The sequence below is a fragment of the Rhinolophus ferrumequinum genome, chromosome 22, assembly GCF_004115265.2.
Source record: "Rhinolophus ferrumequinum isolate MPI-CBG mRhiFer1 chromosome 22, mRhiFer1_v1.p, whole genome shotgun sequence".
NCBI classification, from domain to species: domain Eukaryota; kingdom Metazoa; phylum Chordata; class Mammalia; order Chiroptera; family Rhinolophidae; genus Rhinolophus; species Rhinolophus ferrumequinum.
Window position 1 is genome coordinate 26,209,516 of NC_046305.1, and position 26,106 is coordinate 26,235,621.

The 26,106-nt window shown below is 43.2% G+C and overlaps 1 protein-coding gene across 29 annotated transcripts in view; it reads right to left on the reverse strand.

The window, feature by feature from the left end:
- The window catches only part of NFASC (neurofascin), a 181,568-nt gene that overhangs the window by 88,458 nt on the left and 67,004 nt on the right, over window positions 1-26,106 (reverse strand). For 26 of the 29 annotated variants that reach the window (XR_004421659.1, XR_004421658.1, XM_033093332.1 and 23 more), the window contains one exon: window positions 10,921-11,029. The exons of 2 other annotated variants lie outside the window; for them this stretch is intronic. Coding sequence is in view for 24 of the 27 variants with exons in the window: in XM_033093332.1 (XP_032949223.1) it covers window positions 10,921-11,029 (109 nt within the window). In the remaining 3 variants the exon portion in view is untranslated. Of the gene's footprint in view, window positions 1-4,522; window positions 4,628-10,920; window positions 11,030-26,106 lie in introns of all 29 variants that reach the window. One more of the 29 variants, XM_033093337.1, reaches the window with a different exon arrangement.

The window sequence follows — 26,106 nt, forward strand, 5'->3', positions numbered from 1 at the left end:
GAACACGAAGCATGATACAAACGTAAACGTTTCCTCTATTCTTTTGCATTCCTTCCTGATGAGCTCAAGTGACTCCACTACATGCCAGACCTTCATGTTTTCTCTGAATTGCGGGCAAACCTAAGTCCAGGACGGGGCCTGGGGTCTGCCCAGTGGGTGACTGGTCGGGGCTTCGCCACAGGCCACTGTCTGCCCTACAGCATCCTCCTGCGCTGGGTGCCAAGCGCAGGCCTGGCCATGTTTCCTCTTCCTGTCACTATACTCGCCTTCTCCCATATTCCACAGTTGCCCCTGCACAGGGTGTGAGAGAGAGTGTGTGCGACAGACAGATGGCTTGATGGTCTCCAAGGCCACCTTGGGATTCAAGGATAGTTCCTGGGTTAGAATTAACAGGATCTGATGACTGACTGGTAGTGGATGATGAGAAGAACGATGGCATCAAGGTGTCTGGGATGGAAAAGTGGATTAGGACGATGCTAATAATTAGCATCAAGAATACAGAAAGGGGACTAAATCCCACAGTGTTGGGGCGCGGGTAGATTATGAACTGGGAACTGAACATGTTCAGTTTGAAATGCTCAGAGCCACGAACAAAACAGCGCTGCAGATCCTGGAGGCTGTGCTCCTGAATTAACGCCTAAGGACACACCCACAGATTAATGCTCCAAGGCTGCATGCCAGCAATTAGCTCTTAGAATAAACTATCAAAGACTGGAAGAGTACTACAAGAACCTACTAAGGAATACATTCACACATCACTGTCACAGGATATTGTGGGGGAACAGAGAGAAAATAAAAGCCCAACAGAGCCAAGCAAAACAGCCTTTCTGTATTAGATTAGAAGATAAAAACAGAACACAAAAAACACAGCAGGGCTTATTATCATTGCTGCCCAGAAGCAACCTGTTTAAAACTCACAGCGAGGAGCTGAAACAAAAGAGGAAATAGAGGCACATCAAAATAAGGAGTGGGGAAGGGCCAGGCATTACAGGATCTGAAGAGGGCAGATGAATCCCACAATGGCTGGAGGGCTCCACACAGATAGGCAGGACGGCTCTCTTAGCAGGAACCCAGGACTGAGATGTAAGGTATTTCTCAAGTAATTTGTTCCTAATACAAATAACAGTTTGAAATGATTTATACATAAACATAAATCGGAGTGGCTCAGATTACCACCATAACAATCACATTCCCCCCCACACACACCATTTCCTTTCTTGAATAATAAAGAGCAGCGTGTGTCTTGCCTGGGGCCATCCTTTACCGTATTTGTCTTGACAGAAAAAGTAGTTGAGGAGCTGGCCTAAGAGGCAAAACTGACAGTCTCTGCTTTGCACTCTATGACCTGGTAACCTGGATCCCATCCCCTGCAGCCCCTTCTCCCGCAGCACCTCCATGCCTCACGCCACTCCCCAAACAGGCCAGGTGCTCTCTGCCCTTTTGGCCATCTTTTCTCCTGCTCTGCCAAGGCTGGAAACACTATTCCCTTCCTTCTCTATAGTGCAAATTCCCTTCTTTGTCAAGACCCTAAGCGGTGACCTACCCCTGTCACTGACCCTGCTTTCCCACTGAACGAGGGCCGCAATTTTCCTGTGCCCCCAGTAAGCCAGCATGCTCTGTTCCATCAGTCATTTCCTCCTCCTGGGGGATTAGTTGTTCCCACATCCATCGCCTACCTCAGACTCTGAATTTCGTGAGCTCAGAGCGCATGTCTTCGCCCTCTGTAGTGAGACAGTGCAATAAATATTCATGGGATGAGTGAACAGCCATCTTATCCGACACTTCCTATTATTGGGAGATACTTATCCCATCAACGAATCAGTATATTATAAATCCTTGGTTAATATCACATAGGATAGAACTGTTGTTACAGTATAAGTCTGAGTAATAAAAATACAGCAGTAATCTAATCTAATACCTATTCAGCATCTTCTGAAGTAGACCCTGTCCCTGTTCAGCAGACACACTCATCTCCTTTTTTTCTGAAATCCTTCCCCCTCTCCCTCTCAAAGCTTCCTGTCTGATCTCAGTCAGGGCCATCCAGTTTTCTCCATCCTGCAGGCAGAATCCAGGTATTCAGCTGCTCCAGGCGCTAGCCCCAGAACTGCCGTCACCTCCGTTTCCAGCCTCCCCATCCCCTCATCCTGAGGGCCTCAGCTTAGCTGCCCTGGGTTCTAAACTCCACCTTCAGCACAGGGATTGTCCGGACACTGCAGGGGGCTCTCCCGCCTCTTCCTCTCCTGCTCTCTGACACCCCAGCTACCTCCTTTCTGTCTCTCTCATGCCAAGGAAGGAACCGTGCAACAGATGCTGACCCCAGCCTGCTCCACTCCCTCCACTCACGGGCATCAGAAGGCCAGGCAGGTAGGTTTCCTAGGAAACTCAAAATGCCCTCTACTGATAATCATTAGCCTGTCCCAAATAGACAGAGTGCCAAGCAAGGGGAAGAAAGAGGGATCTCTGAAAGACAAGACTAAAAGGGGAAGCAGCACGGAGCTCCCTGGCTTCCTCTCAGAGAGCGCCTGCCTCACATCTCCTCTTCACCCCCATGAAATGACCAAATGTCTCCGTATCTTTAAGAAAGTCTGCCTGCCCACACAATCCTCTCCCATCCCCTTTCAAAGAGCTGTAACTGTACCACACGCTCTGGGCACGAGGACTTGACAGTCTAGGAAAACACTCACCAGCCTGCTTCTAGATCTCTGCCTCTCCCTATGCCCAGGAGAGAGACCCAGCTTCCTCACCAGTATAGGGTGGAACCAGTTGTCTTAGGATTTTCCAATAGCCACAGAAACCTCATATATGGGATTCAGCTCCCCTTCCCCCCTCCTTCCTTCTCAGGGTTGGAAGAGGGTGGTCTCCATCTGCTCCCCGGCTGTGTTTCATGCTTGGCTCCTCTTCACTGTCAGGGGGAGAGATCTGGGAGGAGTGAGGGGCTGTGTGTTTAACCACTGATAGAGATCTGCTTCGTGGCAGTGGCAGGGGCACCTGGCAGGCCCATCCCCTCCTTGCCCTGCCTCAGCTAAGTTCACAGAGGCCACAGGGTCTCAGTGTGAGTGGGGAAACAACAGGGTCAGGTGGCCCTGATTCCCACCTGGGGAGGGGGACACCTGGGTTTACGATTAGGGATTTTGCTGAAAACAGCTATTTCTTGCTCAACACCCAGAACTAATCTATAGGTTGAAACCTGAACCACTTGGCTATTTATTAAGTTGGGGTAAGGGAGGAAGGGGGTAGTAAAGAAGAAAGGGGAAGAGACCTGTCACCCGGGACGGCCTGCAGGGTCTCTGCTCCTGCTCCCCACATAAGAACGCAGGATATGGCTAGGCCAAAAAGGAACACCCACCATAGGAGCCATAGGTAGGGAAGTCATACCACTATGGTCTCACTGGAGGCTGGGTTTACATGACATGCGACCTGCTGTCTGCTTTGCTGCCAATCGACCGACTCTCCTCTACTCTCCTTCAGTCTCCTCCTCTCTCCTCGACTTCCCTCTGTAGCCACGGCAGTTACATTAGTGGCCAATGGCTCAATGGTTACAGCTGACGGCCAACCAGCCACAGCTGACGGCCATCTACTACCCGAGCCAATACCTTTCCACAGGAGGCCGAGAGCCTGGAAACTGCTCTCTGGGGCTCTGTCCCCACAAGACCTTTCTGTCAAGGTGACCACCTTGAATGATGTAGTGCTTACACCAGGGTCTCTAGGTACACAAAGCACTCACAGGGCGCCCTAGTATTCGAGCCACCAGGCAGGCTGGGGCCCCATGAGAAGGCTGCATCCACTGAGAAAGTGCAGCCACTTGTAGGGTGGGAGGTGCCCCGCAGCTGGCTGCCACTGCGTAAGTAACTGACAGAGTCATTAAGGCATACAGCTCGAACATAACTGCATGTGGGCTACCACAAAGCTTCTAACTGGCTATTTGTAGTGGACCTTTAGGTTGTTTTCCTTATTTTTCCCCTATTACAATAATGCTGCAATGTACATCCTTATACATACAGACTGATATATAGTGGAAGGGGGTTGTTGGATTACCCCATATCTTTGACTCCAGGCCAGATGCAGCCAGGCACATCTTATCCTGGCACAGCAAGGAAGCTTAAAGTATACAGGCGGCCTGGTCCACAGCCCAGCCCTGCTGACAGCCCACCATAGCGGCCAGCGGTTGAGCGGCACACTGGGAAGGACGTTGTTGGTGCTATAATCCAGCTAGCTTTCTAAGGTTCTATGGGGCGGTGCATTTCCTCCTTGTTACCATCGTTTATTTGTTAATCTTCCAAGGGGCAGGACTAGGAAACATACCTGGAATGGGAAGACTCTCACACATAGTCAGTGTAGCTGCTGAGTGGCTGATCTAACAAGCTGCGCAGGGACTGGTTTAAATAAAGTCTGTGCATATCTGTTAATTTCCGTTATTCAGGTCCACCCACTGGCCCTGCTCAGGATTAAATTAACTCTCATCAGTTTCCTTCCTTATAAAGATTAGCAGGTAAAGAAGACTGGAAAGGAAACAGAAGCTAACCGGCAGCATATGCAGACAGCTTCCAATTTGAAGTCCTCAGCGAAAACCAAAGCCTCAGGGGAAGAGCAGGAAACCACCTCCACTTGGGAAGGAATTCTGCCACCTCTGGGAAAGAGAAGAGAAGCCTTACCTCACTGCAAGAACCTAACTCCTCACTGTCTGGCTCCTCATCTGCTACCCTCAGGGAGAAAGTTTCACAGCAATTAGACACATCTTTCTTCACAGCTGGAGAGAGAGGGTTGTGAAACGCCCCACCTCCTCTCCAAGTGAGTGAAGACACCTGGGGTAGCAGCAGCTGTCTCCCTGGGCCTGTCATGAAAGGGAAATGGCTCAGAGGAGGGCTGGAGGGGGAAATGATCAGAATCCTATTTGCAAGGTCTCCAAGGGTGGTCCCAAGATTTGAGTAGGACAAGGCGGGACCTGGGTGAGAGAGAAAGTGGAGACTGAAAATAGAAGACCAGAACGGGAGGCTTGGGTTTAGTATAAAAAGACCGAGGATTCCTCAAAAGGTGAAACAGTGTTACCATATGGCCCATACTTCCACATGAAAACTTGTACAGGAATGTTCACAGCATAATTGATAATAGCCAAAAAGTGGAAATAACTCAAAGATCCATCAACTGATGAATGGATAAATAAAGTGTGATAGATCTAGATAATGGAATATTCATCCATAAAAAGAGTGAAGTCCTGATACATGCTATAGCATGTATGAACCTTGAAAATATCATGCTACGTAAAAGAAGCCAGACACAAAAGATCACATATTGTACGATTCCATTAATATAAAATGTGGGGAATAGGTAAATCTATAGAGGTAGAAAGTAGATTAGTAATTGCCTGGGGCTGGGGAAGACCAGTGTTGGGGGGAGGGGAGTGACTGCTAATGGGTATGGGTTTTTTTTGGGGGGGGTGATTGAAAATATTCTAAAATTAATTGTAGTGATGGGTGCCCAACTCTGAATATACTAAAAATCATTGAATTGTATACTTTAAATAGTTGAATTGCATGGTATGTAAATTTAACTCAATAAAGCTGTTATTTAAAATATTAATGAGAAAAGAATTACATTAGGACTTGGAAAACTTTGTTACAAAATTGAGATACTTCAAAAAGAAAAGTGAATGATTAAATTTATAAATACAGTTTCAAATGTTCAAAGGAATTTAATTAACTAAGTTTATTGATAGGATCAAATAAATGATTGTTGAAATTTATGAGATTTATGAAGAGAATTGAAAATTTGTCAGTTGAAATGAAAAGTTAAAGCAAAAATTAGGTTTCCTGGTTTCTTACTTTAATATATTGAATACTGATTAAAAAAAATAATAAAGACCTCGGGCTAAGTTCTTGTATCCCACCTTGAGTAAGTCACAAACTGTCTAGTCTGTGTCTCCATAGTAAATTTCAGAACGCTATAGAAAGAACAGCCTGAAACCACAATCTCTGTTCCGCCGTAGTTTTCCTAAAGAAAGACAGTTGTGCAACCCCCCAGCCATCTTTGTTACAAACGCAGCTTCCTCACCCCAGGCACTGACCAATGGGTTCCCGGGCTCCCTGAGTGGGATGTCCATTTGGAGTCCAGGCCACTGTCCATCTGCTCACGATGTCATTCATGTGAAGCTGCTTATTCTGACCTCTATTTGTGGGATTTTAAGCCTGGTTTCAACAGACCAAGGTTCTAAAGGCATTTGAAAACCATAGGCTGAGTGCAAGCAGGAAAAAAAAAAAAAAAGAGGGCAAGACTACAGGAGAAGATTGGGGTGAGGGAAAGAGATGTCCTTCCCCTTTAACCAGACTACGAGCTTCTTGAGGGTGAGGGCAGTGTCTTCTGCCCTTTTTCTGTGTCCTTCACAGGAACAAGCACCGACTCAAAGCAGAACAGGGCTGGGCTTAATCTAGAGAGCTGAACAGTGAACTAGCTAGGAAACCACAAGACCAGGGGAACACACAAGACAGAGATTCAGAGATGTAGCTTCAAGAGGAAGTGACATATAATCCGTCTGGCACATGGAAAGGGCACAGACTTGAAGCCACAAACATGAGTTTCAATCCCACCTCAGCCTGCTGTGTGGTCTTCAGCAATTTGTTTATTCTCTTAGAGCCTCAGTTTTCTTGTATTTGAGTGGGATAGATACACTTATCACAAAGTTGTTGTGGCGATTATTAATTAAAGAAATTAGAGTTAATTCATTTTAAGTGAATTAATGGGCTAATGTATAGCATTTAACCCGAGACCTGGCACAAACTTGGCATTCAAAAACCACTGGTCCTTTCTTCTTTCCCTAAAGTTACAGCTGCTATACTGCTTTGCTACACTGCTTTGGAAAAGCTGGGCTTTTGAATCTACAAATCTACTTTGTAGATCTACAAAATATACAGTGCCTGTGCAAATAACCATATGTTGGCTCTGTGACCGAGGAATTATTATTCACTCTTAGAGACAACATATGGTTATCTATACAGGCACTGTTTACTTTGGACCAGGGAGAAAGGGAGGCTCCTGCAAGACCCCAGATCAGCCAAAGTATCTCTGGGGTCGCCTCTCTCCTGCCTCTGCCAAGGTCTCCTTAACCAAAGCCCTTCACATTCCTGGAGACCTCCACCCGTTATTCATGCCAGCTTCTTCCACCAATGCCCTATGACCTATGACGTCAACTGTACCTGGCTGGAGCCGGCCCCAGGGAGGGAGCTGGGCCAGTTCTTCGGAGGTGACTTCCATCTTGCCAGCAATATTGGTCTAGCTGCTAATATTCCCAGGACAGCACATCCCCAGTTGCATTTTTAAAATTCCTTTCTGATGCAGAAGGAGAAAAGGACTAAGACAGCAGGAGGGAGTAGCATCTGTTCCTACTGTCCTCTGCATTTACATCCAATACAGACATCAGTCTGCATCCAACTGCCACCCCAGCAGGCTGCTACAGGCTGGAGATGTGAAAATACAGGAGCCTGGAGGAGAGGTGGTGGAACGGACATGGGAAGGTTGTTTCCTGCATTGTAAGATGCACCATTTGTCTAGGAGGCTCGTGCAAAGTGCTGGCAGCTCCCATGCTTACACCAGACACTGCTGGCTCCAGAGGAGAACTTTGTGTCTTATGCCCTGAGTAAGCATAGACACCAGCGCACAGAAGGGCCTCCCTTTGCTATAGTCTGTGGTCCTCCCACTAGAAACAGAAACTCAGGGTAACATGCTGTTCCAAACCCAAGAGCCCAGCCTCCAGTAAAAAGGTACAATTAGGGGGCAGTAGGCAAGGCTGAGCGGGGTTGCAGCAGAAACGAGGTGACAGTACCAGCTATGAAAAGGAACAGCTTTCCCTGCTGCCACCCATGTCCCCACACCCAGTCCTGCAGATCTCAGCACTCATAGGAGAAGGTAGCCAAGCATGGGCGCTGCCTCAGGGGACTGGAATAAGTCCTGGGAGCAATATAGACCATTCCTAATATAGCTCTATGGCCCCTCTCCAATCAACCCAGAGCTGTGTGTCCTGAGCCCATGTTGTCCCTGATGGCCTGTTGTAATGTTTCTGGAGAAAAGAGACCCAGCTTCTTACCGACAGGCAGTGGGGCATAGGAGTGTGAGTACAATTAACCAAATGGATCTATTTGGGAAATTAAAGGCCTGGGGAAGCTGAGTGGTTTCTCTGCCTTGTGTCAGAGGGCAGGTGTCTGCTCTGAGAGCCTGGTGAGGACCAGGAGCTGAAGCACTGGGGGTGGGGAGAGGAGGAGGGGAGAGATTAGTCTGAGTGAGAGAAGGTGCCTCACTGGGGCGGGAGGGGGCGGTGGGAGGAGTGTGCTCCAGAGCAGATGCTGGGGCAGCTCCAGATGGCAGTGGCCTCAGGACAAAAGAAGAGCCAGAGGGAAGGAGGACCGAGAAACAGAGGACTTGTTTCTATGAGGCTTCCGAAATGATGGGACAAAAATCAGATTCCCACCTGGAAGCTGCCTGGAGGCTTGCTCAGAAATAGTTATGCACTATTTCTAGGGAGACTTGGAAAAAGCCACCTGAAAACACACTGCAGCCCAAACTGAAGTAATCAGCTGTGCAGGTCCCAGGGTTGGAATGTAGGGTTCGAATTCAGGTGCTGGACTTGCTTAAATGTGGAGCTTTGAGCACATTCCTGCATCTTTCTGTATTTGTCACCAGGAAAATATGGGTAATGATGGCCCCTATTTCACTGGGTTGTTGTGAGGAGGAGTAAACGGGAAACGCACATGGAGTACAGAGCACAGTGCCTGGTGCACAAGGAGCCCCCAAAATGGTGATCATTATAATGGTGACGGTTATCACCCTCTAAGGAAACCTGTATCAGCTCCCCTCTCTCAGAACTTATTGTTCCCTCAATAGCCACATGTCCCTGCTTATGGGCGTTGTCTGCACTCTTTGTTCTTTTTTAAAGGATGCTCTGTTTGTCTGAAAGTCCTCTGACCCCTCATGACGTGTGTGGTGCCTCAGACCGAAGGAAGCAGTGTGGTGTTACAGCAAGGGAAATGGCCCGCGACTCAGGGCATCTAAGTTCTAATGTGGCTTCTGTTGCTTATTAGTTTTGTGGACCTTAGAGAAATAACTTCTTGAGCCTTGGTGTATTCATCAGTCAAATGGGAAAGACACCAGTCTTGCTCACATCACAGAATTATCGCGAAAGTCAAATTAATGTAAACAGACACGCTATAAAAATAAAGCTTTGAATTAATATTAGGGACTGTTGATTAGATTTAAAATGTCCAGAGGTGCACGTTAGAACAAGTTTGCCCTGTGTCATCAGGCAGGACGTGGCAGGGCATGATTCCAGCTGCCAGCCAGCCGTGCGGTTGGTCAGTGATGTTGGTACCACCAAAGAAGGGAGGGGCTCCCAGGTTCCTTAGGCAGGGAACTGGTTAGACAACCAGAGTGTCTGTGCCCAGGGCAGACTGTGTGGGGGTGGAGGGAGCGGGGTGGAGGGTGGGGCATAGGGATAGAAAGTGGGGAAGGTATATGAAAAAGTTCCAAGAAAGAGGCATGGTGACACAGAGCTGGACTAATTCCCGATCCTGTCACAAACCGGGGGCTCCTTTCCCACACTGTTTTACATATCTTCACACGCCCATTAGAATACCCTGGTACACCACTTCTGCAAACACAGTAAAATAAAAGAGAGGTGCCCCTCCCCACCACTGTCAGTCAGTACATTCAAGCTCAGTATCAGTAACAATGACTGGGTGAAAAAGCCCTGTGTTCAGATGGGTTTCCTAGGTGGTCCCGGAAGCCGGAAACCGTTCCAAGCAAGTTGTGGCCCTCACAGGGCCCACACAGAAATTACCTTGATAGACAAGTACCTCTGAGCTGCTGTTGATGAGATAAATAATAATAACTGCCATTTACTGAACACCTACTACATGCCAGACACTGTGCAGGGCTCTTTATATGTTTAATCTTTAGTGTTTATAACAAAGTGTTTATTATTAACCCCACTGTATAAACCAGAAACCTGAGACCTAGAGCAGTTAGAAACTTTCCTACAGTCACAAAGCAAGTAGAGCTGGATTTTGCCCAGATCCCAAATCCATGTCATCAGCATTTTTGCTCCCACCTTTCAATCTCCTCCCTACACTGCCCCTCAGCCCCATCTCCAACTCTTTCTTGGAGAACAGAGGACTTTTGGAAGGGGAGCTAGCGCAAGAAAGAGAAACTGTAATGAGGCAGAGATGCCCAAACTCAAGAATAAGAAAACCCTTCTTTGTGCAGGCCTCCAGGTCAGACACCTCTAGCCCAGCAGCCCCCAAGTTGCTAGCTTGTGATATAATGTCAGTTACTCCTCAGTTAAAATTGTAGCCCATACTTCTTGCATATCCTCCCCTGCCACCCCTGGCCTGAGACTAAAACAGGAGTCCCTGAGAGCAACAGGAAATTCTAACCCAGAATGGAACAATGCAGACCTTGGACACGGGGGGTGACTTCAATGATGTCAGCCTCAGCTGCTTACTGCACCCTGGACAGCTAGCTGTCCATCTGCCAGGGCCCAACGCCCCGCCCAGAGGAGAGGTCTTCAGACTGCCCCATATGCTGCGGCTGTCACTCAGGTTGTGGAGGCCAGGCTAGGGGGGGATGTGGGTCACAAACAAAGCTGTTTTCTGAGTTTTCCATTAAAGTTGACAGTGGAGACAATGACAAGGCCAACCAGCTGACGGCATCTGCTGGAGAAAAGGAGCAAATGCTCCCCCAACGCCAACCTCTTTGCAAAGGAGAGCCTTGAGGTCTGGCTCTGTGGCCGACTCTGGGGAGAAGGAAGAAGTTGTCCCCTCAGAAGACTCCAGGGGCCAGGAAAAGAACCTTTTCTCTTCAAAGAGAAGGGGCAGAAGGCAAGAATTTCCCCCTACCCTCACCCCTCAGACACAAGCCCCAGGCCCAAACCCCACTCACCCTCTCTGCCTCATTCAGCCTCCTTCTTGCAAGACCAGAGGAGACTCCCTCCCCGTCTGCAGCGAAAAGGAAAACTCCAGTGTCCCAAACTGCACATATGTCAATCAACCTGTCACAAAGCAAACACAAAGAAGAACCCAGGGTCACTCTAGGAAAAAAAAAGAACAGGCTTTGTGGTTTGCCACTTGTTCATTCACTGGGAAATGGCATCTTTGTCCACACCTATTTGGAAGGTTCTGCAAAGCAAAGTGCATCTTTGTTCAAAGAAGTTCAAAGCACTCTGCAGAGATAGCACAGATTCTGCAAGGTGCCTAAACACATTAGACTTCGGAGGGGTGGGGAATCATCTCTCTCATCCATAAGATCGTTATTATTGCACTGACACTGTAACCTAATTGCTGATCCCTGTTCACGTAAAGGAGTTGAGCTGTAGCTCAAAGACTCTCTCCTACACCCAAGGGAGAAATGTACCTATAATTATCTCATTAATTTTCTTAACTTACTTAGAAGAACTATTATGTTTTTCTTCCTTATCTACAGATAATCAAATCAAGTTCACCATAAATAAATCTATAACACATCGACAGGAGATGTAACTTTAGCATCGGGAGACACGGATTTTACGTTCTAGCTGGTTGTATCATTTAGGGTGGCACATGCTTCCTTACACGTGCCTCAGTTCCTTCATCTGTAAAAGGAGGAGACCGTGTAGTAGAGTTGGTCAGACCCTCGGCCATTAGTAAGGATTCTGCAGATTCAAATCCAAGCTCCAGTCCTTCTGGCCAATCATTTAGCTTTTCTCAGTACAGATAACATGTCTCATTTAATGATTTGCTTTAACATTAAAATGCGGCTGCAGGAAACACTAAAATCCACATTTGAAGAGCGGAATGTGGCACTATCTATCAAAGTATGTATGTCCTTTCTCTTTGACCCAGAAATCCCAGTTCTAGGAATCTATTTGAAATATACCCTATATGCCAGGTTGTAATCTCCAGGATCACTGTTAAGTGAAAAAAAAAAAATATAGGAAAAAGTGTCTAATATGCTACCACTTATTTAAGAAAAGGGGATGAGTGCAAACATATATATGTATTTGCTTATATTTTTTAAAAAAACAGTAAAATTTAAGCATTAAATAAAATTTGAAAGCCCTACACGGCGGGGAAGAATGAGGTGGTGGGGACAGGGAGAGAAGCTGGACTTTGAATATAACTTGTTTTGTAGATTTGCTTTGGAACATGTAAGTAGCTGACATAATTATAAAGCATAATTAATATTTTAAAAGAAATCCCTAAAATAAAAAGAAAATGCAACAAATGAGTCTATGTGTCCAACAGGTTAGCACAACTACACACAGAGAAATCAAAACACAGTAATTGGACTGTATATCCTTAGAAGGAAGTACCCTAAGGATAAAATGCACTGCCCCCACACCAAATCCTTAACTGTTCTTAATAATCATATTATTGGGGCATGGTACCATGGTATTATTATTATTATTATTATGAGGCTTTTGTATGTGTATTTTGTGATAAATCAAATGAGTAATAATATTGATATCGCTGAGAAAAAAAGTTTCTTGTTGAAAGGGGATACAAATATCAGATTCTTGAGATCAGGCAAAAATTCTGTAGCCCTTACTATGAACTAGAGGTATTAGTATGAACTCCATACGTTTTGTGTCACACACACACATTTCCTAGCTCTGTTCAATGTCAGGCCTAGAAACAGGATCATTCTGATAGGAATGAACACCCTTAGAAATCAGATTATGAACTCTAAATACCATTTCCCCCACAAAGGAGAAAAGTCAGATGTAGCGTATGTAGAAGATGAGCCTAGAATATCTCATCACATCAAAAAAGGAAACAAAGTGCCAAAGATTACTAGAATTGTGCCAAAAGGACTCAGAAGCCAACCAGAAGACCTCCCTAGTCAAGCTGAGCTTCAATCAGGATCATAACTGCAATAGAATGAAACATTAACAAATGTATTTAAATCTTACAAATCCTTAATAATACTTTAAAAAAAAAAACCCCACCTATTGGAGATGTTAAAGAAATACTTCATTATTTTGAAAACTGGTGAATATAGCAAAAGAAGGAGTGGGTAGGGGTATATCTGAGACAAAATTGGCCTTGGACTGGTAACTGTTAAAGAGAGTAATGGGTACATTGGGTTCATATTTTGGTCTCTTTTTTTATAAAACATTTTCAAAATAAAAATAAAATTTAAGTGATAGAACACTTAAGTGATAGAACACTGTATATCAAAGTAAGTATGTACTTTCTCTTTGACCCAGAAATCCCAGTTCTAGGAATCTATTTGAAATATACCCCATATGCCAGGTTGTAATCTCCAGGATCACTGTTAACTGAAAAAAAAAAAAAAATTATAGGAAAAAGTGTCTAATATGCTACCAGTTATTTGAGTACAATGGGAAATCATTAGGATGCTAGTTCTTGAAATTCTTTTGAACCATAGTCATTTAACTGGAACAACAATCCAGTATGATGACAAAGGACGTAGATATTATTATCGCCAGTTTACACAAGAGGAAATAGGTGTAAAGAATCCATTCATAGAGTCAGGATTCAAGCCCACATGTGCTTCTCCAAAAGGCCTACTATTAATATTTCACAGTTGCCTCTTCAATGTCTTCATTTGCATATCTGTGTTAATAACACTGCCTTGTCTATAAGATGGTATTGGGGCACTGCAATGAGATAATGTCTGGGGAAGTACTCAGAAAACAATTCTTCGTACAAATATTTTACTGTCATTTGAAAATCGGGGACCAGATCTGCCCTATGGGGTTGCTATGAGGATCAAATGAGAGCTGTGATTTGAAGATAGATAGACAGATGTAAAGACAGACAGACTGAGAACCCTTAAAAATGAATGAGATTACAATCACCACCAATGCCTTTATCATCTCTCATAGGACTGCAGGGTTAAATGACAAGTGGAACTTAGAACCTAGTGTATGGACTCTCTACCTGAACCAAGGATAGGAAGGTTCCAGGAAGGACACCTGATGCTCTGGGGAGAAACAGGGATCAAGAAAGACACCTGATATCCCGCAGGCTGCAAGAAGAGTGGCTCTCAGTCACAGAGGAGTGGAGCCCACGGCCAGGTTGCCGGTGCCTCCAGATTCCAGAAAGCCAGACACCTGCTGGGCTCCTGTGAATGAGCCTGGGCCACAGGGGTATGGGCAAAGGAAGGCATCCCAAGGACAAGAGGAAGGCAAAGCATGTCAGGTTGATGACAGGAAGGAGTGTCTGGGTTGCTCACCAGCTCCCAAACTGCTCTCCAGGCGTTCATATCTGAATGTCTGCCTGGGGAATAATTACAGATTTCTTCTCAGCAAATGTTTATTCTCAGAGTCTCATTCCCTCTGCCACAGAATAAAAGCAGGTCTGGAGGGTCTCTAACACTGCTCTACTGGAAACTCTTTGATTGTATCAGTGCATATTTCTGCAGAGGTACAAAATCAAACTTCTCCTGAGTCCTGGATCAGGCGCTTCCTCTCCCTGGATATTCATTCTGTGCTCAGGGAACAAAGACTCAGTCTATCTCTGTCTCTATTTCTCTCTTGTGGATCTTAAGCATTTAAAATTTATTTTACTTGGTTTTTGAATAGTTAGTCCCTTCACATGATATGAAACTCAAAAGATACAAACGAGTATACAATAAAACAATATATAAGTAAATTGCCCTCCCAAACCTGTCCCACTGCTTCCCAGCCACACTCAGCCCTTCTCCTGGGTCAGCCACTGCTCCCAGTCTCTTGCGTGTCCTTCCAGAAATGGTCTATGCATACATAGACACGTTGTTAAAAATTATAGCAAAACATGTACAGGATTTCTATGCAGAAAACTGCGCAATGATGATGAAAGAAATCAAAGACCTGATCAATGAAGAGACATATTGTGTTCATGGATTGGAAGACTTAACTTAGTAAATATGCAAATTCTCCCCAAATTTATATACTGGTTTAATAAAATCTCCATCAAAATTTCAGCAAAACTTTTAGTAAATATAGATTATTCTAAAATTTATATGGAAAGACAAAGGAACTAGAACAGCCAAAACAATTTTGGAAAAAAAAAAAATCAGTCTACCCAGGTGGAAGACTCATTACAGAAATCAAAAGTATGTGGTATTAGTGGAGGAACGGACAATGGAACAGAACAGAGAACCCAGAAATAGACCCACACAAATATGCTCAACTGATTTTTGACAAAGATGCACAAGGAATTACGGAAGAGAAAGATTTTTCAAGAAATGGTGCTATAGGGGTGGACGGGTGGTTCAGTTGGTTAGAGCACGAGCTCTGGGCAACGGGGTGCTGGTTCGATTCCCACATGGGCCAGCGAGCTGCGCCCTCCGCAACTAGAATGAAGTCAATGAGCTGCCGCTGAGCTCCCGGATCGCTCAGTTGGTTGGAGCGCGTCCTCTCTACCACAAGGCTGCTGGTTCGACTCCCTCAAGGGATGGTGGGCAGCGCCCCCTGCAACTAACAATGGCAACTGGACCTGGAGCTGAACTGTGCCTTCCACAACTAAGACTGAAAGGACAACAACTTGAAGCTGAACTGCACCCTCCACAACTAAGATTGACAGGACAACAACTTGACTTGGAAAAGTCCTGGAAGTACACACTGTTCCCCAAATAAAGTCCTGTTCCCCTTCCCCAATTAAAAAAAAAATCATAATTAAAAAAAAAAGAAAAGAAATGGTGCTGGAGCAATTGGACAATCCCTGGGGGTGGGGGGGAAGGGTGGAGGGGAGGGATACTTAACCTAAGTCCTTATACAAAATTGACTCAAAATGGATGGCAGACATATATGTAAAATGTAAGACTACAAAACTTGTAGAATAAAAACAGTAGAAATCTCTGAGATTTAGGGCAAACAGTTCTTAGATTTGAAGCCAATACCATGATCCATAAAAGGAAAATGTAATAAACTGGACTTCACCAAAATTAAAAAGCTTTGCTATGTGACAGAGGATGAGGAGTGGGAGAAACCACATGTACAACAAAGAACCAGTTCTAACATAAACAAACAATTCTCAATTCAAACAATTCAACTAGAATATCACTGAAAGACACAAAGAGACATTTCACCAAAGTATACATTGAGATGGTAAATAAACACTTGAAAAGATGTTCAACATCATTAGCCATTAGGGGCATGCAAATTAAAACCACAATGAAAAAAACCAACCAGTGAGATATCACTATACACCTATTAGAATAACTAAAATACAAATAGTGACCTAGTAATCCCACTCTTAGGTATTTACCCAAGAAAAATAAAAATTTATGTCCACACAAAAACCCACATGTGAATATTTATACCATGTTTATTCATAATAGCCAACACTAGAAACAAGCCAAAGGTCTGTCAACAGGTGTGTAGATAAACTGTGGTACGTAATATAATATAATAGACTATTACATATCAATGAAAAGAAATGACCTACTGATATAGGTAGCATGTTAGAGGCATCTCAAATTCATCATGCTAAGTAAAAGAAGCCAATCTCAAAAAGCTACATACTGTATGATGTCATTTATGTGACATTCCAAAAAATGAAAACTCTAGGGACATAACAAAGATCACTGGTTACACGGGCTGGTGTTGGGAGCAGAGGATTACCCAAAAAGGAGTCCATGAGAACTTCTTGGAATGACAGAGATGTTGTATATCTTGATTGTGGCTGAGGTTACATAACTGCATATGCTTGAAAAATTCGTAAGACTGTACACCTAACAAGGCTGACTCGTTTTATTTAAGTTATATTGCAATTAACCTGACTTGGAAAAAGAAAACCTTAACGTACATGCAAAGACAAGTTAAAACTTAGGAGAAGATATTGGATATGCACACATCTGACAAAAGATTACTATCAAGAATAGTAACAGGGTCGGCCCGGTGGCTCAGGCAGTTAGAGCTCCAGGCTCCTAATTCCAACGGCTGCAGGTTCGATTCCCACATGGGCCAGTGGGCTCTCAACCACAAGGTTGCCGGTTCAATTTCCTCGAATTCCACCAAGGGATGGTGGGCTCCACCCCCTGCAACTAAGATTGAACAGGGCACCTTGACCTGAGCTGCTGCTGAGTTCCTAGATGGCTCAGTTGGGATGGAACGCGTCCTCTCAACCACGGTTGCCGGTTCGACTCCCACAACGGATGGTGGGCTGTGCCCCCTGAACTGGAAAACAGCAACTGGACCTAGAGCTGAGCTGCGCCCTCCACAACTAAGATGGAAAGGACAACAACTTGAAGCTGAACGGCACCCTCCACAACTAAGATTGAAGGAACAACAACTTGACTTGAAAAAAAGTCCTGGAAGTACACACTGTTCCCCAATAACAACAAAGTCCTGTTCCCCTTCCCCAATAAAATGTTTAAAAAAAATATATGAACACAACTCTTAGTTTAAAAAAAAAAAATATTGGTGATCTGGGAAATGCAAATCAAGACCATAATAAGATACCAACTTATACTCATTCAATTGGCAAAATTATTAAGTCTGACAATATCAAGTGTTGAAAGAGGCTGAAGATCTGCAGGGTTTCTTATATATTGCTAAGGGTACAAAAACTTTGGAAAAAGTTTTACATTACCTCCTAAAGTTGAAGATTCACAAACTATGATTTAACAAGTCTACTCCTAGATATATACTCAAAAGCCACTCTTGTACATGTACAAAAATGTTCCTAGCAGCACTATACACCATAGCAGAAACCTAGAAAAAAAACAAAAAATTCATCAACAGAGAAATGGACAATTAAACTGTGTTACAGACAAACAATGAAAGGCACAACAGCAAATAAGTGAATTAGAGTGCTATGCAATAAAATCACATAGCAAGCAAAGAGGGAATAAAAGAAAACAAAACAAAACAGGATGAAGGATAATAATTACTACAACTCAACAACAACCTGATTTAAAAATCCTAATTTAAAAATGGGCAAAGGACTTGAATAGACACTTCTCCAAAGAAGATATACTAATGGCCAAGAAGCATATGAAGAGATGCTCAACATCACTAATGATCAGGGAAATGTAAGTCAAAACTACAATGAGATACCACATCACATTCATTAAGTGGATGCAAGAATGTGCAGAATTGGAATCCTCCTACATTGCTGGTGGGAAAGTAAAATGATGTAGCATGGCATTTACTCAAAAAATTAAAAATAGAATTTTCGTATAATCCAACAATTCCACTTCTGGGTACATACCCGAAAGAATTAAAAGCAGAGTCTTGAGAAGACATTTATTTATACACCCATGTTAACAGAAGCATATTCATAATAGCCAAAGGTAGAAGCAACCCAATAGTCCATGGATGGATGATGAATGAATAAACAAAATGTGGTATAAACATACAACGGAATATTATTCATTTAAAAGGAACAATATTGTAGAACGTGTTACAACATGGATAAACACTGACATTATGCTAAGTGAAATAAGTTAGTCACAAAAGTATAACTACTATGTAATTCCACTTATAAGAGATACCTAACATAGTCAGATTCACAGAGACAGAAAGTAGAATGCTGGTTGTTAGGGACTGGGGGGAGTCAGGGAGTGCGTTATTTAATGGGTACAGCATTTCAGTATTGCAAGATGAAAGAAGTTCTGATTTCCAGTCAAGATGGAGGAGTAGGTAAATGCTGTGCTCATCTCCACGACCACATCAAAATTACAACTCAACTACAGAAAAACCATCATGGAGAATCACCTGAAGTCTAGCTGAACAAAAGGTCCTACAACTAAGGACATACAGAAGAAACCATGTTGAGAATTGTAGGATGGGTGGAGAGTGAAATAGGTTGGAGACACATGTGGCAGTTAAAAATCGGGAGGGATACATTGGCTGTGGAGGTCCCCCCAGAAGAGTGACTGTCCCCAGCCCCATACCAAGCTCAACAGTCCAGGATTCCAGTGCTGGGAAGAGAAGTCCCCACAATTTTTGGCTGTAAAAACCAGCAGAGATTGTGGCTGAGAGAGACGGAGGGCAGCTGGAATCCCAGGTGTTCTTTTAAAGGGCCTGTGCAGAGATTTCTGTGCTGACGGACTCACTCACTCTGAGCTCCAGCTCTGGGACAGCAGTTCAAACACAACAGGGACAAATGGGGAGGAACTGAATTGTTTGGCTACAGAGCGAGGGCTGGAGGGGCACCTTTCTCCCATACAGAAGCGCTGGCAGAATCCATTATTTCATTTTTTTTTTCCTTTTAAACTTTTTATTTATTTGAAGTGTGTTTTTCCAGGACACATCAGCTTCAAGTCAAGTAGTTGTTTCAATCTAGTTGTGGAGGGCGCAGCTCACAGTAGCCCATGTGGGGATCGAACCAGTAACCTTGTTGTTAAGATCACAGCTCTTTAACCAACTGAGCTAACCGGCCACCCCAAGAATCCATTATTTTTTTGTTGAGCCCTACCCCCTCACACCGTGAAGATGCAGGGAGCCACCATATCTGAGTCTCAATCAACATGGCTAACTCCGTTTCTTCTCCCCATCTTGGTGGTTTCCTGAGACCTGCCCCCACCCAACTTGCAGTCCCACCCAAACCACTTCCAGTGGCTTTTCCATCCATACAGCCTGTCTTGGCTCATGCTGTGGATTTTCCTAAAATCTCTCAAATGTTCAAAAAGCCCAAACAAGAAGTACCTGGCCTCAGTGTGCCCTGTACCCTTTGCTGAGCATCCCCAAGCCTGGGACCAGCCTTGGTTCATGGCTTGGTTTCTCGAAGCACCTCCAAGCCCTGTGTGGGTGGCTGCCATCTGCAGATTACTTTGTGGCTTATGCCACGTGGCCACAGGCACGGCACAGGCTGAAGCTGAACTTGGCTTGTAGTGGGGCCCCTGCCAGGAGGCCCCAGGGTCGGCAGACCCAGTGGCCAACTTCAACCACCAGGCCATCTCCACAATGACACAGCCAAAAGGCCCGTTGGGCAGGCACAAGAGCCCTGCTAAAGTGAATCCTGCTCCATAGGGTTAGCCCCTGAACAGTTCCTCCACCGTAGTTATAGCCAGTCTCACAACCCATCAGCCTTAGGGTCAATCCTTCCAATTGATATGCAAACAGTAACCAAGACTCAACAATAAGGAGGGCACACACAACCCACACAAGGGACACACTTGGAGTACCCAGTTCTGGTGACCAGGGAGATTGTACCACTAGGACCCACAGGATACCTACTACATTAGGCCATTCTACCAAGACCAGGAGACATAGCAGCCCTACCTCATACATAGAATCAAACACAGGGAGGCAGCCAAATTGGGGAGGCAAAGAAACATGTCCCAAATGAAAGAACAGAACAAAGCTCCAGAAAAAGAACAAAATAAAATACAGACAAGCAATCTACCAAATGCAGAGTTCAAAACACTGGTTACAAGGATGCTCAATGAGCTCAGGGAGAACTTCAGCAAAGAGACAGGAAACATAAAAATGGAAAAAACATAAGAAAAGAACCAGTCAGAAATTAAGAATAATTGAAATAAAAAATACGTATAGGGAATCAATAGTAAATTAGATGAGGCAGAGGATCGAATCAGCAATTTAGAAGATAAGGTAGCAAAAAATACCCAATCAGAACAGCAAAAAGAAAAAAGAATCCAAAAAATGAGGAGAGTTTAAAGGTCCTCTGGGACAACATCAAGTGTACAATATTTGCACCATAGGGGTACCAGAAGGAGAAGAGTGAGAGCAAGAAATGGAAAACCTACTTGAAGAAATAATGACAGAAAACTTCCCTAACCTGGTGAAGGAAATAGACATACAAGCCCAGGAAGCACAGAGAGTCCCAAACAAGATGAACCCAAAGAGGCCCACACCAAGACACATCATAATTACAATGCAAAAGGCTAAAAACAAAGAGAATCTTAAAAACAGCAAGAGAAAGCAATTAGTTACCTACAAGAGAGCTCCTATAAGGCGATCAGCTGATTTCTCAACAGAAACTTTGTAGGCCAGAAAAGACTGGCACGAAATATTCAAAGTGATGGAAAGCCAGGACCTACAACCAAGATTACTCTACCCAGTAAAGCTATCATTTAGAATCAAAGGACAGATAAAGAGCTTCCCAGACAAGAAAAAGCTAAAGGAATTCATCACCATCAAACCAATAGTACAAGAAATGTTAAAGGTCCTTCTTTAAAAAGAAAAAAAAAAGATAAAAAAATATGAATAATAACATGGCAATAACTACAAATCTATCAACAATTACTTTCAATGTAAATGGATTAAATGTTCCAATCAAAAGATAGGGTGGCTGAATGGATAAGAACACAAGACCTTTATATATCCTGCCTACAAGAGACTCACTTCAGATCAAAAGACATACACAGGTTGAAAGTAAAAGGATGGTAAAAGATATTTCATGAACATGAAAATGAACAAACAAAAAAGCTGGGGCAGCAGTACTTATACCAGACAAAACAGACTTTAAAACAAAGACTATAACAAGAAAAGAAGGACTCAGTAATCCCACGCTAGGTATTTATCCAAACAAACCTAAAATACTACTTCAAAGGGACAGGTGCATTCATATTTCATTGCAGCATTATTTACAATAGCCAAGATATGGAGGCAACTTGGATGTCCATCAATGGATGAATGGATAAAACAGAGGTGGTACATATATATACAATGGAATATTAATCAGCAATTAAAAAGAATGAAATCTTGCCATCTGCAACAACATGAATGGACCTAGAGGGTATTGTACTGAGAAGAGCACGTCAGACAGAGAAAGACAAATGCCATATAATTTCACTTATATGTGGAATCTAAAGAACAAAATAAACAAACAAATAAAACAGAAACAAACTCATAGATACAGAGAACATTTTGATGGTTGCCAGATGGGATGTGGGTTGGGGGATGGGTGAAAAAGGGGAAGGGATTAAGAAGTACAGATAGATAGTTACAAAATAAAATGGGGATGTAAAATATAGTATAAGGAATATAGTCAATAATATTGTAATAACTACGTATGGTCTCAAATGGGTACTAGATTTATCAGAGTGATCACTTCGTAAGTTACATAAATGTCTAATCACTATGTTGAACACCTGAAACTAATTGTCTGTCAACTATAATTGAAAAATGAAAAAAAATTATTAAAAAAAAGAAGAGAGTTCTAAAGATTGGCTGCACAACAAAGTGAATATACTTAACAATAGTGAGCTATATACTTAAAAATGGCAAAGATGGTAAATTTTATAACATGTATATTTTATCACAATTAAAAATAAAGAAAAATTTAAAAGATAATTACTTCTGGTAGTGGGGAGGTAGAGAGGCTACCTTAGTGGTGGTGTTAGTGGGACCATAAGATGATATATTTGCTAATTATCTAAGTTCTGTCTTTTGTTGTGGGTGGTGGGTTTGCAGGTACTTACTATATTATTATAAATTAATAAGTAAACAGACAGATGGATGGATGGCCAGAAAGGCAGGAAGGAAGTTAGTAATGAGAAGAGGAAGGGGGTTCAGTGGTGAGGGAGGGAAAAAAAAAGGAATAAATAAGAAAAACAGCAGGGCATGCATGAACCAATGATGAGAGTGAGTCATGACCCAAGGATTATGCTACTTAATTCAATGCTGTAGACCTGAGGTCCAAAAATAAAAGAAAATATGTTCCAATAATCGAAGGAATCATAGACTATTTTATATGAAAGAGACCTCAGAAATTTCTAATTGAATTCCATCATTCAATGTAATGAGAAAAGTGATGCAGAGATAGATGAGACATGTGAATGAAGGTCAGAGATATTCAGTGACCTCTCTAAGGTCACTCAGCTACCTACATTCTCATCATTTCCCAGCCATATTTGTCAAAAAAGGCAGCAGGAATGAGGGAAAGGTAAGAACAGGCGTCCATTCCTGCACATTCCTTTCAATCCTTACATTCCTGTAAGAAAAGCATTATTATCCTGACTTTACACATTAGAAATGTGAAGCTCAGTGATGTTGAATAACTTGTCTGTGATTTCAGCTGGCGGGTGGCGAGCCAAAAATCAATCCCAGGTTGGTATCCCCAAAACCCACACTCCTTTTATGCCATGTGAAAACCTAGTTCATAGCAATACAGCAAAATACGAACTACTACTTTGTGAAAGTCCCTGTGAAAGATATGAAGATGAGCAAACTATGAAATTTCTTGAAAAAGTTCTCTTTATGATTACCTCAGAAAAATCTTATTATTCTTAAAGGGGAAAAGGTGCAAATACCGTGTTTCCCCGAAAATAAGACCTAGCTGGACAATCAGCTCTAATGCGTCTTTTGCAGCAAAAATTTATATAAGACCTGGTATATCATATCATATCATATCATATCATATCATACCTGGTCTTATAGTAAAATAAGACTGGGTCCTATATTAATTTTTGCTCCAAAAGACACATTAGAACTGATTGTCCAGCTATGTCTTATTTTCGGGGAAACACGGTATGTTTAGTTTATATATTTAGTATGTCTTGGTTTTAAAATATATCATGAATCAGACACAAATTGGTACTGGTAACAAGATCTGGCGAGAGAAATGTTTTGATTTATGACACATCTCTTTTTAAGGAAAATATAGTAGGTAAGTCAGCAACTGCACTGCTGCTCCTGTGTCTAGGACCTAGAAAGAAATGATCCATTGAAAGACAGGCTCTTCCTTCAGACAGAACAGTCTTAGGAAAGACCACAAGCTGATGGACAGGAAGGGCCAAGCAGAGCACTCTACAAAGGCTGAGCCATAATCAGGGATGCGGGAGGCTGTGCTTTAGATGCTGCTTTGATTCCCACCTGGACCTCCATGACATCCTTAACAGAACAAGCAAACAAGTGAAAATGGGGATCTGATGTAGAAATCATTGTTCAAGAGAGGTAAAATATCACACCTGTCCCAGCCACATCACACCTGTCCCAGGGAGAGAACACTCAAACCAAGATTCCCCCTACTTAGGACCCAAGGAGAGGAGCATGGGACACAGGCAAGTTACTCCCTTTTCTTTCTCTCATAGATACAACCAAATAAGTCTTTTTTTAAAAATTGTGGTAAAACATACGTTACATAATATTTACCATTCTAACCATTTTAAGTGTACAGTTCTGTGGTATTAAGTACATTCACATTGTTGTGCAGCCATCAGCACCATCCATTCAAAGAACATTTTCATCTTCCCAAACGAAACTCCATACCCATTAAACAATAAATCCCCATTCCTCACTCTTTTTAAGTACTTGTGATTGAGTATTAAATTTAGTCGAAATGTGGGTGGACTGTGGAATCAGCTAGTCAAATTTCCCCATTAAAATATTAGCTCCTTGACTCAACCACAAGGTTGCTGGTTTGACTCCTCGACTCCCGCAAGGGATGGTGGGATGAGCCCCCTGCAACTAACAACAGCAACTGGACCTGGAGCTTAGCTGTGCCCTCCACAACTAAGATTGAAAGGACAACAACTTGACTTGGAAAAGTCCTGGAAGTACACACTGTTCCCCAAATAAAGTCCTGTTCCCTTTCCCCAGTAAAAAAATCTTAAAAAAAAAAAAAGTAAGCTCCTTGAAAGGCGGGGATTTTATTAGTTTACTGCTGTATCTCTTACATCTACAACAGTGCCCAGGCGAGGAAAGGTGGTAAAAAAAATATTTGTTGAATAAATGAATGTATGTATACATGTAGCTATAATGAAAAGTGTTTCCTCCAATCAGGCTTCCCTTATTGCTTCAAACCTCCACAGCACTTAGTCTGAAATGCAATAGTTAATATTATGTATTGTTGTCACAATGTCTAGTCTTATTTCTCCCATTAGACTGAGTTCTCTGAGCCCGAGGCCTGGTTTCCTATTTATCCTTTATTCCCCTCAGCCCTATACAGTAATGATCATGAATTAGTTGTTCCGACTGCTCGGGCTCTTAAACCTGAGTGGACTCAACATTTACTTTGGCTAACATTAATCGCTTATATTTTAATTAACTTTTTGTTGTCATATATGATCTCTGATCCCCAATATTATCAACACCACAACCATGTGAGGAGGAAAGGGAAGGGTATTTACCCATCACCCCTTCAAAAAGCAACACTGTAAGAGTGATGTAAGCTTTATGGCAGAGTAAGAAGTCCCCTTCATTTCTCCCCTTAAATCTGCAACTAGTCAGACATCTATAATCACCCAGCTCCTCTGCTCAAAACACTAGAATGCCTCAGACATCCACACGTCAGCACATCTGAAGGTGGGCATACTAGAACACGTAGGGGAAGCAGAACCAGGGGAAGGACAGGAGTGGTACCGACAGATGCACTTTCCTGGCCACTAAGGCTGAGCTTGCAGTCCCAACTAATGCAGCAGAAGAAAAGTTGGGTTGCAATCCCCACGCTACAGCCCAGTGGAGGATAATATGAACAGAAGCATCGTCGGCACCTGAGACTCTTGCTCCCTCCCCCAACTGCTTGCAGCAGAGCCTGGTAGCAGCAGCAGAGGCATGTCTATGGCCTCCTGGCTATAGCACAGCAGCACCAGTGGCCATAGGGAACAAAGGAACAGGTCAGAGGGCTTGTGAACCCAGCTCTCTTCCACCTCACCTGCCACCTCACCTTCCACCTCACCCCCCACCAAGGTGGTGATGACCTGAGACCGAAGCAACCAAGACATAGCAAGGACATTCACCACCCTGATCACCGAGGCATTGATTCTCATGATGCCCCCCATCCCAGAGGTGCAAGTAGAGCAGGTAAGAGAAAACAAAAACTTGTGCTACAGCACCATCTTCTGGAAAACAAAAGAAAAATCTCTAATTATGAATCTGCTGAATTGTTAAAATTAAAACAGTACCTAAATAAGTATTCATTACATCCAATGCACTGGCAGAGGAACAATCCATCAAGCACCATGAACCAAGGTAACATGGTAACACAGAAAGAAAACAAAAATTCTCTAGCAACCAAACTTAAAGTCATGGAAGATTGTGATTTAAATGATAGAGAATTCTAAAAAGCCTTCATGAAAAAACTGAATGAAATAGAAGAAAACTCAAAAAGACAGTTCAATGAGCTCAGGAATAAAATTAATGAACAGAAGAAGTACTTTGCCAAAGAGATTGAAACTATAAAAAATAATCAAACAAATTCTGGAGCTGAAGAACTCAATAAATGAAATAAA